General features: G+C 37.4%; 1 protein-coding gene across 1 annotated transcript in view; it reads right to left on the reverse strand.

Moving 5' to 3' along the window:
- Positions 1-16,229, reverse strand: part of ZPBP (zona pellucida binding protein) — a 104,989-nt gene that overhangs the window by 40,510 nt on the left and 48,250 nt on the right. The window contains exon 6 of the mRNA XM_032305606.1: positions 15,052-15,128. Within this exon, the coding sequence (XP_032161497.1) occupies positions 15,052-15,128 (77 nt within the window). The remainder of the gene's footprint in view (positions 1-15,051; positions 15,129-16,229) is intronic.

Consider the following 16,229-nt stretch of genomic DNA (forward strand, 5'->3'; position numbering starts at 1 on the left):
ATGAAATCTTCCCCTATGCAACAACATGAACAGAGCTATAGAATATTATACTAAACAAAATAAGTCAGAGAATACAAATACCATATGATTTCACTCATATGTGGCATTTAAGAAATAAAACGAACGAGGGAGGCAAACCATAAGTGGCTTTAACTATAGCAAACAAACTGATGGTTGTTGGAGGGGAAGTGGGCAGTAGGGGAGGATAGGTTAGATAGGTGACAGGGATTAAAGAGGGCATGTATTACAATGAGCACTAGGTGTTATATATAAGTGATGAATGACTAAATTCTACTCCAGAAACCAACAAAACACTACAAATTAACTAACTACAATTTAAATAAAATCCTGGAAGAAAAGAAAGAAAATAAAACAAAGGAGTGAAGGAAAAAAAGAGAGAGAGGCAAGCCAAGAAACAGACTCTTCACTAGAGTACACACTACTGGTTACCAGAGGGGTTGGGGGGGATGGCGTGTAAGATGTGGGGGAAACAGGAGATGGGGAATTAGGAGTGCACTTCTCATGATGAGCACCAGGTGATATAGGGAAGTGTTGAATCACTAAGTTCTACACCTGAAATTAGTATTATACTGTATGTGAACTAATTGGAATTTAAATAAAAATTTAGAAAAATAAAATCGATGATAAATGGGACGCCTGGGTGGCTCAGTTGGTTAAGCAGCTGCCTTCGGCTCAGGTCATGATCCCAGGGTCCTGGGATCGAGTCCCACATCGGGCTCCTTGCTCGGCAGGGAGCCTGCTTCTCCCTCTGCCTCTGCCTGCCATTCTGTCTGCCTGTGCTCGCTCGCGCTCTCTCCCTCTGTCTCTGAAAAATAAATAAAATCTTTAAAAAAAAAAAAAAAAATCGATGATAAATGAAAATATGTGAGATGCAGCTAAAGCACTGCTGAGTGGAAATTTACAGCACAAACCTTTATATGAGGCAAGGAAATAAAAAAAAAAAACACTAAACAAAGTCCCTATCTCAAGCAACTATAAAAAGAACCGGAAAACAAAAAAGAAAGTGAATAGAAAAAAGGAAATAAGATGGAAGTCAAATTTAATGGAACTGAAAACAGGAAAACAATAAAGTCAATGTCACACAAAGCTAGTTTTTCATAAGATCAATAAAATTAATAAATTCTAGCAAGAGTGACAAAAATAACAGAGAAGACCAAACAACGATTAGCAATGAAATGGAGAGTATTACCAACAGGTGCTGAAGGTCAATAACAGAAAACTCCACAGGACTTTATCTTCAAGCATATGACAAATTAGAAATGGACCAATTCTTCAAACACTACCAAGTTAAAAGTTCAACTACAATAAAAACAAATATTTAGGGGTGCCTGGGTGGCTTGGTCAGTTGAGTGTCTGCCTTCAGCTCAGGTCATGATCCTGGAGTCCTGGGCAATCCCTGTGTCAGGCTCCCAGCTAAGCGGGGAGCCTGCTTCTCCGTCTTCCTCTGTGATCTCTCTAACTCTCACTCTCTCTCAAATAAACAAAAATAATCTTTAAAGAAATAAAAACAAATATCTGAATAGTTCTGTAACTATTAAAGGAATTAAATATGTAAGAAAAAGCTCCGTAAATAAAAATCTCCCAGTTTCCCAAGAAAATTCTACCAAACATTTTAAAAACTAATGCTGAAGTTAAATCATCTCTTCCAGAAAACAGAAGAGATGGTAAAACTTCCCACTTTATTTTGTGAATCTAGTATTACCTAAAAACCAAAGCCAGTCAGAGTCTGTATCAAGGAACAACTAGGGACCAGTATCGTTCATGAACTCAACACAGTATGAACAAACTAAATCCAACCATGTCTAAGACATTATACAGCATGACCATGTGGGATTTATTCCAGGTAGGCAAGGTCGCTTCATTATTTTAAAACCAATCAATGTCATCCACATATCCGCATATAAAAGAAGAAAAATCCTATGATCTCAAAAATTAACTCAGAAAAGCCTTGGACAACAGCCAATACTTATTATTAACAAAATCTCACCAAAATAAGATTACAGGGGAATTGTCTCAGAATTATTTACAAAAAGCATCTACAAAAAACCTACAGCAGACATAGTACTTCATGTTGAAAAGATGAATGCTTTCTCCATAAGCTCAAAAAAAAGGAAAGGGTATCTACTCTCACGACCTATATTAAACACAGCATGGATGTTTTAGCCACTTCAGTAATTCAAAAAATCAGTAAAGACCCAAACGTACAGATTGGAAAGGAAAAAATAAAACTGCCTCAATTAGGAAATGACATGACTGTCAGCAAAGAAAACCCCAAGGAATGTGAAACCCTCCACAATACAAAAAACCTCCTAGAGCTCTTATCTAAGTTCAGCAGGTACCTTAGAAACAAGGTAAACACGTACTGATAGAAATGCATTACCATACACTGACGAAGAGCATAGAGGAACCCAAATTAAAATACAGATTACTTAATGCTGTTCCACAGAAAAGGAAACACTTAGTATAAACTTATTAAAATGTATAGGTTATGTATGCTAAAACATACAAAAAAGATGATTAAAAAAAATGTCGAAGACCTAAAATGATGTAGAGAGAGATCACGTCCATGGATTGGAAGAAAGAACACAGTAAAAGCGTAAGTTATTCCCAATTTTATACAGAAGCACACATCAGAGATACTGTGGGTTTTGCTCCAACCACCACTCTAAAGCCAGTATCACAATAAACTGACTCAAATTTTTTGGTTTCCCCAGGCATACAAAAATTATATTTATGCAATCTTCTAGTCTATTAAGTGTGCAATGGCAGCAGTATGTCTAAACAAAACATTGTACAGATCTTAACTAAAAAATACTTTTTTGCTAAACAATGCTAGCCATCATTTGAGCTATCAGGAAGTCCTATCTTTTTGCTGGTGAAGGGTCTGCCTCAATGTTGATGGCTGCTGACTAACCAGGGTGGTGGTGGCGGAAGGATGGTGTGGCCGTGGCCATTTCTAAAGCTAAGACAACAGTGAACTTTGCCACGTTGATTGCTCTTGCTTTCGCGAATGCTTTCTCTGTAGCATGGGAGGCTGTTTGGTACAGCCTGTACCAAAGTTCTGTCTACCCACAGAACTTCTTCCGAAGTTGGAGTCTGTCCTCTCGAACTCCACCACCGCTGCTTTATCAGCTAAGTTCCTGCAATATTCTAAATCTGTTGTTGTCCCTTCAACGGTCTTCACAGAATCTCCACCAGGAGCGGATTCCATCTCACAAAACCAGTCTTTGCGGGTCTGTAAGAAGCAACTCCTCCTCCGCTCACGTTTGATCCTGAGACTGTAGCAATCCAGTCCCATCTTCAGGCTCCACATCCAGTTCCAGTTCTCTGGCTGCTTCCACCACATCTGCAGTGACTTCCTGCACTGAAGTCTGGAACCTTCAATTTGTAAAGAAGCGCAGTAGCTGTGAAGCGCAGTAAAGCAAGGCGTAATAAAATGAGGTATGCCTGTGCAGGACTGACTAACATAATTCCTACCAACATCCCAAAGGGTTTTGTAGACATACACAGACTTCTGCTAAAATTTATTTAATGACGCACAGATCCTAAAATAGATAACACAATCTTGCTAAGACAGGGATACAATGGGAAGAATAGTGGCCCATCATTAAGGCCACAGTAGATAAAACAGGGAGGTACTGAGAGAGGCATAAACACAAAGAAGGGAAAAGGATAAAGAACCCAGAAATAGAGCCACACAAATATTCTCAACTATAGCTGAACAAAAGAACTAAAGCTATTCAGTGGAGAAAGGACAGCATTTTTAACAAAGGATGTTGGGAGAAATGTGACATCCACAGGCAAAACAGTAACAACAAAAATAGGCTGGTCCTAAATCTCATACATAAAGCAAAACTAACTCAAAATGATTGCAGATATCATTTGTATTGTAAAAACAAAAGAAAAAAAATATGTAAAATGTAAAAAATAAAAAATAAAGAGTGGAAAATCTTCAGAATATAGGACTATACAGAGTTCTTAGGTTTGATCCAAAAAGGAACAACCTGTTAAAAAAAAAAATGGATACGCTTGACTTCATAAATATTAAAAACTTCTTTCCTTAAAAACCCTTGTGAAGAAGAAGAAAAGACAAGCTAAAATCCGGGAGAAAATATTTACAAACAACATATGAGAAAAACACTCGATCTAGAATATATAAAGAACCCTTTTCACTGAACATGAAATAAGCAAAAATTCCAATAGAAAATGAGCAGCAGATAGTTCATCAAAAGGATGTGCAGGTGGCAAATAAGCATAACAAAAAACGACCAACATCATTAGCAATTAGGGAAATGCAAATTAAAATCATAATGGGATATTACTAAATTACTTTTCCATGGGGGATAAAATAAACAATAGTTACAATACCACATGCCAATAAGAACGTGGAGAAATGACCACTCATACACCGCTGATGGAAATGTAAAATTAACTATAATATGATCCAGAATTAGTAAGCCAAAATGGTGAATTATTTTCCCATGAAAACTTGTACACCAAAGTTCACAAAAGCTATAATTTTACCAGTCAAAAACTGGGATCAGTCCAGATGTCCTACAATAGATAAAAAGCTAAATGAGCTGTGGTATATGCACCATGGAACACTACTCAGTAATATAAAGGAACCAACATTGGTACATGCACCACCTTGGATATCCTGTGCGAAAAAAGCCAATCCCATAAGGTTTCATTCTTTATGATTACTGAAACTTTAAAAACAGAGGACAGAATAGTGAATGTCAAGTGTTAAGGAAAGGGGGAGCAGGGGCAGAGTCAGGAAAGAGGTGGGCATGGCTTTAAAAAGCAAGAAGGGATCCTTGTGGGACTGCAACTGTCTGTATCCTGGACTATAGTGGTGTATACATGACTTAACACATAGAAACAAATATGCAAGACTGCAAACAAAGTTGCAAGACTGCAACTGTCTGTATCTGGACTATAGTGGTGGATACATGACTTAACACACAGAAACAAATTTGAGTAGACTGGCCAAGGCTAAATGAGAGCAGTGGATTTTAGCAATGTCAATATCTCTGCTTCTGATACTGTTCTTTATCAGTATGTTTGCAAGACGTTAGCAGTGGGAGAAACTGGGCAAAATGGACAAGGGATTCCCCTAGAATATTTTTACAACTGTAGGTCTACTTAAAATTCTTAGTATTTCCACATAAAATAAAAAGATCTTAAAAAAACTGATGTATGAGTGTCCCCGTATAATTGTTACAATAATTTTAAAACAAAGCCACAAATTCTACAGCATGCATCTCATACGGTAATGGTGTTTGAACTTCCTTCTTTAAAGGAGGCAGACCTATGAATGCTTTGACCAAGATACTACAACACAGAAGATGCCAAATAACTCCCAAACTGAGTTAGAAAAGGCCTATGGTTTATGCTTTTCACTTCCTATGGCTTTCTTACAGTAGGTGACCCCCTGTCTCAGAAACAAACCATCTGCTATGAGAAGTTTAAACCACATGGATGTTTAAAAATATGGAGATGGTAGAGAATGGAGTGTGGGAGAGAAAAAAGAAAAATAGAATAAATCATAGCTGTAATTTTCCAAAAAATTGATGAAAAACATGAAATCATAGATTCAATAACCACAAACCAATCTCACACAGACCACATACAAATAAGACCAAACCAAAGCATACCATAATCAAATTGCTAAGAACTAAAGACACAGAAAAAAAAAAATACTGAAAGCAAAGAAAAAAACCAACACATTAAAACAACAACCTGTAGGGCCACCTCAGAGGCTCAGCTCAGTCAATTAAGTGTCTGACTTTGTTTCCGTTCAGGTCATGATCTCAGGGTCATGAGATCTAGCTTCAGGTTGGGCTCCACACTGGGTGTGGTGCCTACTTAAGGTTCTCTCTCTCTCTCTCTCCCCCTCTCTCTCTGCTATTTCGCCTCCAACCCCTGCTCTCTCTAAAATAAATGTCAGTCTTTTTAAAAAAAATGTAAATAATGGACTTATCAGAAGCAACAGAGGCAAGAAGAGAGTGAAAAAGAACCTAAAATGTTGAAAAAGTAGGCTCCCAGACCAAAATTCCCTAACCAATGAAATATTCTTCATAAATTAAAAAATAAATAAATAAAAACAAATAGAATTTATAGGTAAAAGAAAACTGAAGAAATCCTTTGTCAGCAGATCACAACCACAAAAAATGCAACAGAAGATTTTTCAGGCTAAAGGGAAATAATATCAGATAAAAACTTTGATCCTCAGAAGAAAGGAAAAACATAGAAAATGGTACTACACATGTAAAAGACTATTTGTTCTTTAAATATCTTTAAGATATGCATGACTGTTTACAGCAAATGCCTCCAAAGTATTTTTATAATATAGATGGATAGAATGACTACAAAAAGATGAGGGTGGTTTAAATGAAGCTATAAAATGGCAACATTTCTATATTTAGCAGGAAGGGGCAAAATACACATTTTATGTGAACTGTGAAATGATAAAAAGATGTATATCACAATTTTTAGAGCAACCACTCAAACAAATAAGTCAAAGAGTATACAGCAATGAGGACAACAGCCAATTAAAACTTCTGAGAGGCCCATTTGCTTAACTTAATAGCTGCAATCTAACAGGAAGGTTTCCAACATAACATACATCAAGGGGACAACTGCATACTTTCTGGAGATCAGAAAGGCTGGGGGTACAACCTGTGTATCTCCCTCTCTCCCAGTCTGGGACAGCTATCTCCTGAGAAGGAGCTCCTGTAAATATTAGTCCCTGGTTTTTGCAGCTGCCACTAAATGGGCACTTCTTAATTACTGGGCTCTGGTGGCCACCAGGGCTCATGTTCAGGGATTCAACGGGACAACAGAAAAGAAACCCCACAGGCTTGCTGCAGAGGGAACAATCAGAAAATCTCACCTCTCCCTCTTCCCCTGAAACAGGTAGGTGTGCATAATTTAAATGCTGCATCCTAAGGACCTGGCTTCCAATCACCCTACATATAGGTACTGAGGAGATCTTCCCTTTGGGACCCTGACAGATGTTGGCACACCCTCAACTAGTGGGAACCTGTAACATCAAAGAAGGTTGCTTGGAAAAATCACAAAGCATGAAGACAACAAAGAGTCAAAGACATTATGGGGATCCCTAAAAGAAAAAAAGAGAAAAGGGGCAGAAAGCTATCTGAAGAAACAATGGCTGAAAACTTCCTTAATCTTAAGAAAGAAACAAAATATCCAGATCCTGGAAACACAAATGGACCTGAAGAAGAAGAACCCAAAGAAACCCACACCAAGACACATTTATTAAATTATCAAAAACTAAACACAGAAAAAGAATCTTATAAGCAGCAGAAGAAGAACAACTTGCTATAGACAGGGGAACCCCCACAGGACTACTACTGTTTTCAACAGTAACTCTGGCCAAAAGGGAATGGCACAGTATTTTCAAGGAGCTAGAAGATAAAAACTGCCAAACATGAATGCTCTTCCATAGAAAGTTGTATGACAGAAATGAAAGGAGAGAGCGAGCTCTGCATACATTCAGAAGCTGAAGGAGTTCCTCACCTTATGAGAAACTGGCCTTATGAGAAACGTTAAAGGGAGTTCCTTAAGCTAAAAGGAAAACATGCTAACTAGTAAAAGGAAAATACATGAAAGTATAAATTTCAAGGGAAAAGGTAAATCTACAGTGGAATTCTGAATAATCTACTGTTAATAGTTTAATCACTTGCTAAATATAGTATGAAGGTCAAAAGACAGTAGAAATAACTATAATAAATATAACAACTTACTAATAATGGGTACACAAGACAAGATTTAAATAGGGACATAAAAACATAAAACATTATGGGGAGTAAAAGTAAAGAGCTTCAGAATTCATGTGAATTTAAGTCCATTACAGATTAAAATAAAATGTTACAACTGTAAAATATTGTACATAATTCTCATGGTAACCACAAAGCAAAAACCTATAGTAAGAACACACAAAGAGAAAAGAATCTAAACATAACATTGTAGGAAGTGAGCAAGGAAAGTGAGCAAGAGAGAAAAAAAGGGAATTAAAAAAAAAAAAGCCACACAAAAAAATGCTGCTATTTCCATAACTACTTATTTGAAATGTGAAGGGACTAGAATTTCTAATCAAAAGGCATGGAGTGGTTTACTGGATATAAAACAAGACCGAACTATATGCTGTCTACATGAAATTGACTTCAGGTTTAAGGAAACACAAAAAATGAAACTGAAGGAATAGGAAAAGATACTCCATGTAAATAGAAACTAAAAGAAAGCTGGAGAAGCCATGCTTAATATGAGACAAAATAGAATTTAAGGCAAAAAATGTAGTAAGTGACAAAAAAGTCATTACATGCCCATCAACTCATGAACAGATAAAAAATGTATCTATATACCATGGAATATTATTCAGTCATTTCAAAAAGAATGAAAATCTGCAATAATGCGGATGGAACTGGAGGGTTTTATGCTGAGTGAAATAAGTCAGAGAAAGACAAGTATCATATGGTTTCACTCATATGTGTAATTTATGAAACAAAACAGATGAATATAATGAAAGGGAAGGAAAAATAAAATAAGATAAAATCAAAGAAGGGGAAAACCACAAGATACTCCTCTTAACTCTAGGAAACAATGTGGGGAGGGGAGATATGATAACTGGGTGATGGACTTTCAGAAGGGCACTTGATGTAATGAGCGCTGGGTGATATATGCAACTAACAAATCACTAAATTCTACCTCTAAAACTAATAATACACTATAAGTTAGTTAATTGATTTTAAATAAAAAATTTCAAAATGCACGTCAGCAATGAAAAATAAAGAAGTAATTAAAGGTACAAATTTCCAGTTACAGTTGACCCCCAACCACCCATGGAGGATATGTCCCAACACCCCCAGTGGGTGCCTGAGACTGTGAATATTATTCAACCCCATAATACCATGTTTTCTTCTATCCACACACACCTATGGTACAGTTTAAATTATCAAGTATACCATAGTAAGGGATTAACAATAATAATAAGATAGAACAATTATAATAATGTACAATAATAAAATTTACATGAATGTAATCTCTTTATCTCTGACTCTTAAAATATCTTTTCGTACTGCACTTGTCCCCTTGTTTTACTTGTGATGATGTGACATGACAAAGGTCCCTACATGATGAGAAGAAGTGTGGTCAATAATGCAGGCACTGTGACACAGCATTAGGGTACTAATGACCTACTGACAAAAGAAGGAAGATCATCTGCTTCTGGACTATAGTTGACCATGGGTAACTGAAAACATGGGAAGTGTGTGCAGAGAGAATTTTAACATCTACTTCTCTTAGCAACTTCCAAATATACAATACAATGTTGTTGACCAGAGTCAAAGTGGTGTACCTGACATCCCAGACTTACTTACCTTATACAGTTGTACACACAAAATGTGCAACTCTGTGTATTTACAGATGTCAACTTAATGTGCTAATAGCATTGCAATATATACATGTATTAAATCATTATTTGTATACCTGAAACTGATAACAACACTATATGTCTAAAACCAGTATCATGTTATATGTCAATTTTATCTCAATATAAATAAATGGGTAGATAGATAAAATGAAACTCTAAAAATACACACAGAGGATAAAAAAGGGGAACAAAATTAGGCAACAATAGTAAAACAGTAGGCATAAATCCAACTGTATCATAATTACATTAAATTTTACTGGAATAAATGCTCCAATTAAAGATTTTTTATTGAGACAAAGGGGTTAATTATATGTTATCTATAAGAAACATGCATTTTAAAAATAAAGACACAGAGAACTGAAATTAAGTGGTTAGAAACATATACCCCTTGGAAACAGTAAGCATTAGACAACTGAATTAACATTAATTTCAGATAAAATTTGAGAGCAAGAATTAGAAGGGCCATCTGTACCCCAATGTTTATAGCAGCAATGGCCATGGCCGCCATACTGTGGAAAGAACCAAGATGCCCTTCAACAGACGAATGGATAAGGAAGATGTGGTCCATATACACTATGGAGTATTATGCCTCCATCAGAAAGGATGAATACCCAACTTTTGTAGCAACATGGATGGGACTGGAAGAGATTATGCTGAGTGAAGTCAGTCAAGCAGAGAGAGTCAATTATCATATGGTTTCATTTATTTGTGGAGCACAGCAAATAGCATGGAGGACAAAGGGAGATGGAGAGGAGAAGGGAGTTGAGGGAAATTGGAAGGGAAGGTAAACCATAAGAGACTATGGACTCTGAAAAACAATCTGAGGGTTTTGAAGGGGCGGGGGTGGGAGGTTGGGGGAACCAGGTGGTGGGTATTAGAGGGCACGGATTGCATGGAGCACTGGGTGTGGTGCAAAAACAATGAATACTGTTATGCTGAAAAAAATTAATTAATTAAAAAAAATAAAGGGAACATTTCATAATAATAAAAGAACAAACTACAGTTTTTAGTTTAAAGGTCTCACATATTTTGTTAAATTTGTAATGAAGACATATGTGGGTTTTTTCAATAAATGCAGAATTAGTATTTGAATCAAATGAACAAATATCCATAACATAATCTCTCAGTAAATGAGGAATAGAGGGGAACTTCCTTGATCTGCTAAAAGGCATCTATGAAATTTGGAGCTAACAGCATATTTAATAGTGAAAGCCTAAATTGTAGCTTCCCTAAGATCAGGAACAAGAAAAGGATATCTACTCTTACCTCATCTATTCAACATCATACTGTAGATTCAAACAGGATCAGGAGAGAAATAAAAGGCAGAAAAATCAGAAAAAAAGGAAACACTGTCTCTTATTTGCATTTGATGACATGATGGTTTACACAGAAAATCCTAAGTAGTCTTTAAAGCAACTACTGTAAGAAATGAATTTAAATAAAAATATATGTTTATAAAAAATAAAAATTAATTAAAAAAAAAGAAATGAATTTAACAAGTGGCTATAAATATAATATGCAAATATGCACCATGCAAACATCTACGGACAACTGAAACAACTGGCCAGTGAATTTTTTAAATAGTCCATTTAAGACAGCCCTAAAAAAATTAAAACCCAAAAAATATTTAGGAACAAATAGAGCAGAAAATGTGCAATGCAAGCCCTTTAAACTAAAAACTGCCAAAGAAAAAATAATAAAAAGGTGAATTTTTTAAACCTAAATAAACAGGGAGAACTAACATGTTTAGGTATTGGAAAACATATTATGAAAATATTACTTACCAGTTGACCTATAGACACATGGTAACTCTTATCAGAATCCAGGGCAATTTTTATTTGTTTGTTTTTAGAAATCTGACATGGAGACTTAAAAAAAATTCTGTAATTAAAAAGGACCGAGAACATCTAGAACAATCTGTGAGGGTGTGCCCCTCCTAGAGGAACTCGCTTGTGGATTCAGGATGTAGGGGCAGGGCAGGCCGGATGGCGATGTCCAATCGGTGAGGCGTATGTATATCTACTGTGGGAATTGGGATTCAATTGGCTGCCTGTGTAGGGGCGGGGCTCAACCACTCCTATAAAGGTTGGTCTGCGAGGCTGTCAGAAAAAGGAAGCAGGAGAGCTGTTGGCGGGAGCAGAAGAGTCAGCGGGAGCTAAAGAGTCAGGGGGAGCGGAAGAGTCGTGGGAACAGAAGAGGAGTGACAGCTCTTGTAAGAGCTATAACCGCCTCCTGCGGTCCTGAGCCTCCAGCCGCCTGCAGCTTCAAGCCGCCTGTGGTCCCGCCTCCAGCGGCCCCACCTCTGGTAGCCCCTAGATGCCTGCAGTCCCAAGACACCAGCGGTCCAGCTGTCAGCGGTCCCGACGCCTGCAGTCCCGAGACACCAGCGGTCCAGCTGTCAGCGGTCCCGACGCCTGCAGTCCCAAGACACCAGCGGTCCAGCTGTCAGCGGTCAGACGCCTGCAGTCCCGAGACACCAGCGGTCCAGCTGTCAGCGGTCCCGACGCCTGCAGTCCCGAGACATCAGCGGTCCAGCTGTCAGCGGTCCCGACGCCTGCAGTCCTGAGACATCAGCGGTCCAGCTGTCAGCGGTGCCGACGCCTGCAGTCCCGAGACATCAGCGGTCCAGCTGTCAGCGGTCCCGACGCCTGCAGTCTCGAGACACCAGCGGTCCAGCTGTCAGCGGTGCTGACGCCTGCAGTCCCAAGACATCAGCGGTCCAGCTGTCAGCGGTCCTGACGCCTGCAGTCTCGAGACATCAGCGGTCCAGCTGTCAGTGGTCCTGACGCCTGCAGCCCCTAGACGCCAGCGGTCCTGAGACAACGGCGGTCCAGCTGTCAGCGGTCCCGACGCCTGCAGTCCCAAGACATCAGCAGTCCAGCTGTCAGCAGTACCGACGCCTGCAGCCCCTAGACGCCTGCAGTCCTGAGACACCAACGGTTCAGCCGTCAGTGCTCCGAGACGCCAGCGGCCCCACCCACTCACCACGACCCTCAGCAGCATCGCTGCAAATGGCCTAGATCTGGCCACCCCGAGCCACGAGCGGCCTTGTCATCCTAGCCACAGCCTCACTGGAGCTGCGTCATTCCAGGGAGCGGCTTCATCTGGGAAGAGGCCTCCTCCGGGAGCAGCCCTACGGGAGCAGCATCATTGGGAAAGAGGCTTCCTCCAGAGTGGCCTCTTTGGGGAGCAGCCCTGTCCAGGGAGCGACCTCATTAGTAACAGTCTCATCCTGGGAGAGGCCTTGTCCAGAGCAGCCACGTTGGGAGTGGGCTTGCCGGGGTCAACGTTGTCACCTTTTCATAAGATACAGCCCTGACCGGTCAGTGTCATTCTTGATGCTTGGTGTGAAATAAAGCTTTGCTTGACCTTCGCTTTGTATCAGTCTCATTCCTTTGATCATGGACCCTAACAAATCTTGAAAAGGAACCAAGATAAAATACTTATACTACTTGACATCAGATTTGCTGTAAAGGTACAGGCATGAACAAAGGGTGGCACTGGCATAAAGACTGAAAAATACATCACTGGAAGAGAAGAGTGGAAAACCAGTGCATCAAAGAAGAAACAGAATATATCTGGATCAAATCTTCAAAGAGATACATCTCCCCTGGGACAAATATGGCAAAGTAAGTCTGAATTTCCCGTAGTTGGGGGAACATTTTCGGTTACCTAGACCTTGCTAAATTCAAAGTGTATTTAGTAATAAGAAGCTAAATACCAAACGAAAAGGCCTTAAAGTTGAAAACTGAATGAAATGAACAATAAAGCCAACAATACAAAATAATTTTTCAGATTTGTAAATCAAAGCCCCTGGAATGCTTCTGTGAAAATACTCTGGTCTGGAGATTTTGAATTCATTTTATTATTGTGCTAACTATTATACTGCTATTACACTACCATCAACCAAAAAACACCCATCTATTTTAATATAATAGGCAAAAAGAGACCATCTTACGCCCAGAAAAGAAAAAAGGGAAACAGGAAGGAAAGCAGAAGAGAAAAAGGCAGATAGATGTATAGAAAAAAAAAAAAAAAAAAAAAAAAGAAAGGAAGAAAAGAAAAGAAAAAGTATCCAAATGACAGGAAAATCATAGGGCAGAATGTTTGTTGATAGCAATGTAATACAGCTACATAATATTCTAAGGAATTAATAAAACTGCACATCTTTGTTACTGCAAGTTTCATGGAATGCAGAATTTGATATTTTTGTTTCAATATAAGAAGTACAAATAAAATTAATTCTCACTGTTGAATGATATAAGAAAACTACAAATGGATATCAGCATGAAATCACCTTGAAGGAAAATAATAAAATGTCTCTGTTTCCTTCCCTAGTCCTAATTTCTCTGCTTGAACACACATTCCGACATCACCAAAGAAATTACACCAACTGAAGGACTATGACTGTTCAGAAGTTTGAAGATTGGTAGGAATCTAAAAGATGTGCTATTAATTAAAGAAAGGATGATTAGCACATTACCCATGGATTAAGAAATAAGAATAAAAAAATAAGACTGACTGCTCTCTGGTACCCCAGAACAAAAACCCTATTTCCAAAGTAAAAATAAATAAATAAATAAATATCAAATCTATCACAGAGATGAAGGTTAACCCCTAAGGAAAACTTCTAAATGAAATACCAGATAACACACAGATTGATGAGGTAGCTATATTTCAGGAGGCACAAATTAAGAAATCATACCCCTGTCAGTTTCACTGGGCAAAGTGATGGTTGTGGACCTGAACATGCAATATACCTATACTTTTATAAGGACATTTTGACAACTATCATAATGTAATAAGTAATCTTAAATTCTAAATATTTAAAAATAACATTTTTTAAAGATTTTATTTATTTGATAGAGACAGAGACAGAGTGGGAACACAAGCAGGGGGAGGGGGAGAGGCAGGCTTCCCGCTGAGCAGAGAGCCCAATATGGGGCTCAATCCCAGGACCCCAGGATCATGATCTGAACCAAAGGCAAACACTTAATGACTGAGCCACCCAGGCTCCCCTAAAAATAATATTTTTTTACAAAGTGCTTCTGATCACAGGGGAGTAAACACAGATAGGACACAAAACTGCCATAAGTTACAGTGTAAACAGTATGTGAAGTATAACATGAAAGAGAAAACTAAAGTAGATTGCTGCTGGGAGGCTCAGCCTAATTTCTGCCTTGAGCACAGACACAGGATGCTGCTTTTAGAAGAACATTAAAATGGTTAAGAAACAAGGTAGATCAAATTATCATTTTAGGGTAGGGTAACAGTAACCCTTAGGGAATTCTACTTGATTAATAATTCTAAATTAACATGGAATAGCAAATAAGGCCAAAGAAACGGAAAAATCACCTTTCTTAACACAGTTACAAGATACTAAATTTTAAAGCATTTCATAAAAATATTAACTGTATTAAGTTCTTATCATTTATTATTTGATGAAGTTTTATTTTTACTGTTGAATTTCCTAAATTGAGGGGTAGATTTGATGTGCTCAATAACTACTGAGATGCTTACTTACACACTGTGCATTTTCATGTTTTTTTAAATTTCTCCAGCCTCACATAACATACCTTAGACAGTCTTTTGGAAGATTCACAATTATGGTCTGCACATGGCTTAGGTCCTTTTTCAGTGTCTAGAGATGAAACTGAAAAAATACATTATATTTTATCATTATATTTTATATTTTTATTATTTTATTTATATTTTAGGGCCCAAAGTCTATATCACAATATTAAAATCGGTTTTTGAAATACACAATAGGTCATTTATCTAATATTCCTCATCCAGTAATAATTAAGCAATTTCCTAATGTTAAACTATACTAGTCAGCTATAAATGTAAGCCAAAGATTTGTTTTATGTAAATCAGGAAAACTTCACTAAGTGAACCTAAGGGTTAATAATAACGATAGTAAAAATAACAATGCCTGACGATGACAATGATGAAAGATTAGAGCAGAAATACATAAAACAGAAAACAGAAAATCATAGAAAAACTTCACCATATGAAGAGTTGCTTCTTTGAAAAGTAAACAAAATTTACAATCCCTTAGTGAAACTAACCAAGGAAAAAAGGAAGGGCCCAAACCAACAAAATTATAAATAAAAAAATTATATAACTGTAAGATGGGAATTCAAAAGATCATTAAAAGGCTACTAGGAATAACTATATACCACTTAACTGTACAATGTGGAAGACATAAAAACTCGTGAGACATAAAAATCAAAGAGGAAATAAGAAAAAGATGACTTAAGGATTTCGATTAAATAATCTTTCTAGATTATTTCATCAAGTTAATTACCACAGTTCTAAAGCCTTGTTACTTCCCATTATTTATGAAAATACATAAAAAGATATCTGAAAAGAAATTCAAAAATTAAAAAAATTTTAAAAATCTGATTTCTATCCCTAGGTCTAGCACTAATAAACACAGGCATATTATTTAATATCTCCTTGAGATCCAGTCTCTGCTCTGTAAAGTAAGAGGCTATTATGATTTTGTCTCCTTCCTAGCTGTGAAAATAGGATTTAAAATGTCAATCTTAACAATTTAAGTTCTATATAATATAACCACAAACAATTGTGACAAGTTTACTTTCCCCAAATTCTCTACATGAGAAGACAGATCCTGGCTTATATTATCAACATTTGCCTAGCACATTATATAAAATATGTTGGATGGATAAGCACTGATATGAAAATAATAAAACTGACCATAGAAGTATTAATAATGCAGAATATACTG

The sequence above is a fragment of the Mustela erminea genome, chromosome 11, assembly GCF_009829155.1.
Source record: "Mustela erminea isolate mMusErm1 chromosome 11, mMusErm1.Pri, whole genome shotgun sequence".
Lineage (NCBI taxonomy): Eukaryota > Metazoa > Chordata > Mammalia > Carnivora > Mustelidae > Mustela > Mustela erminea.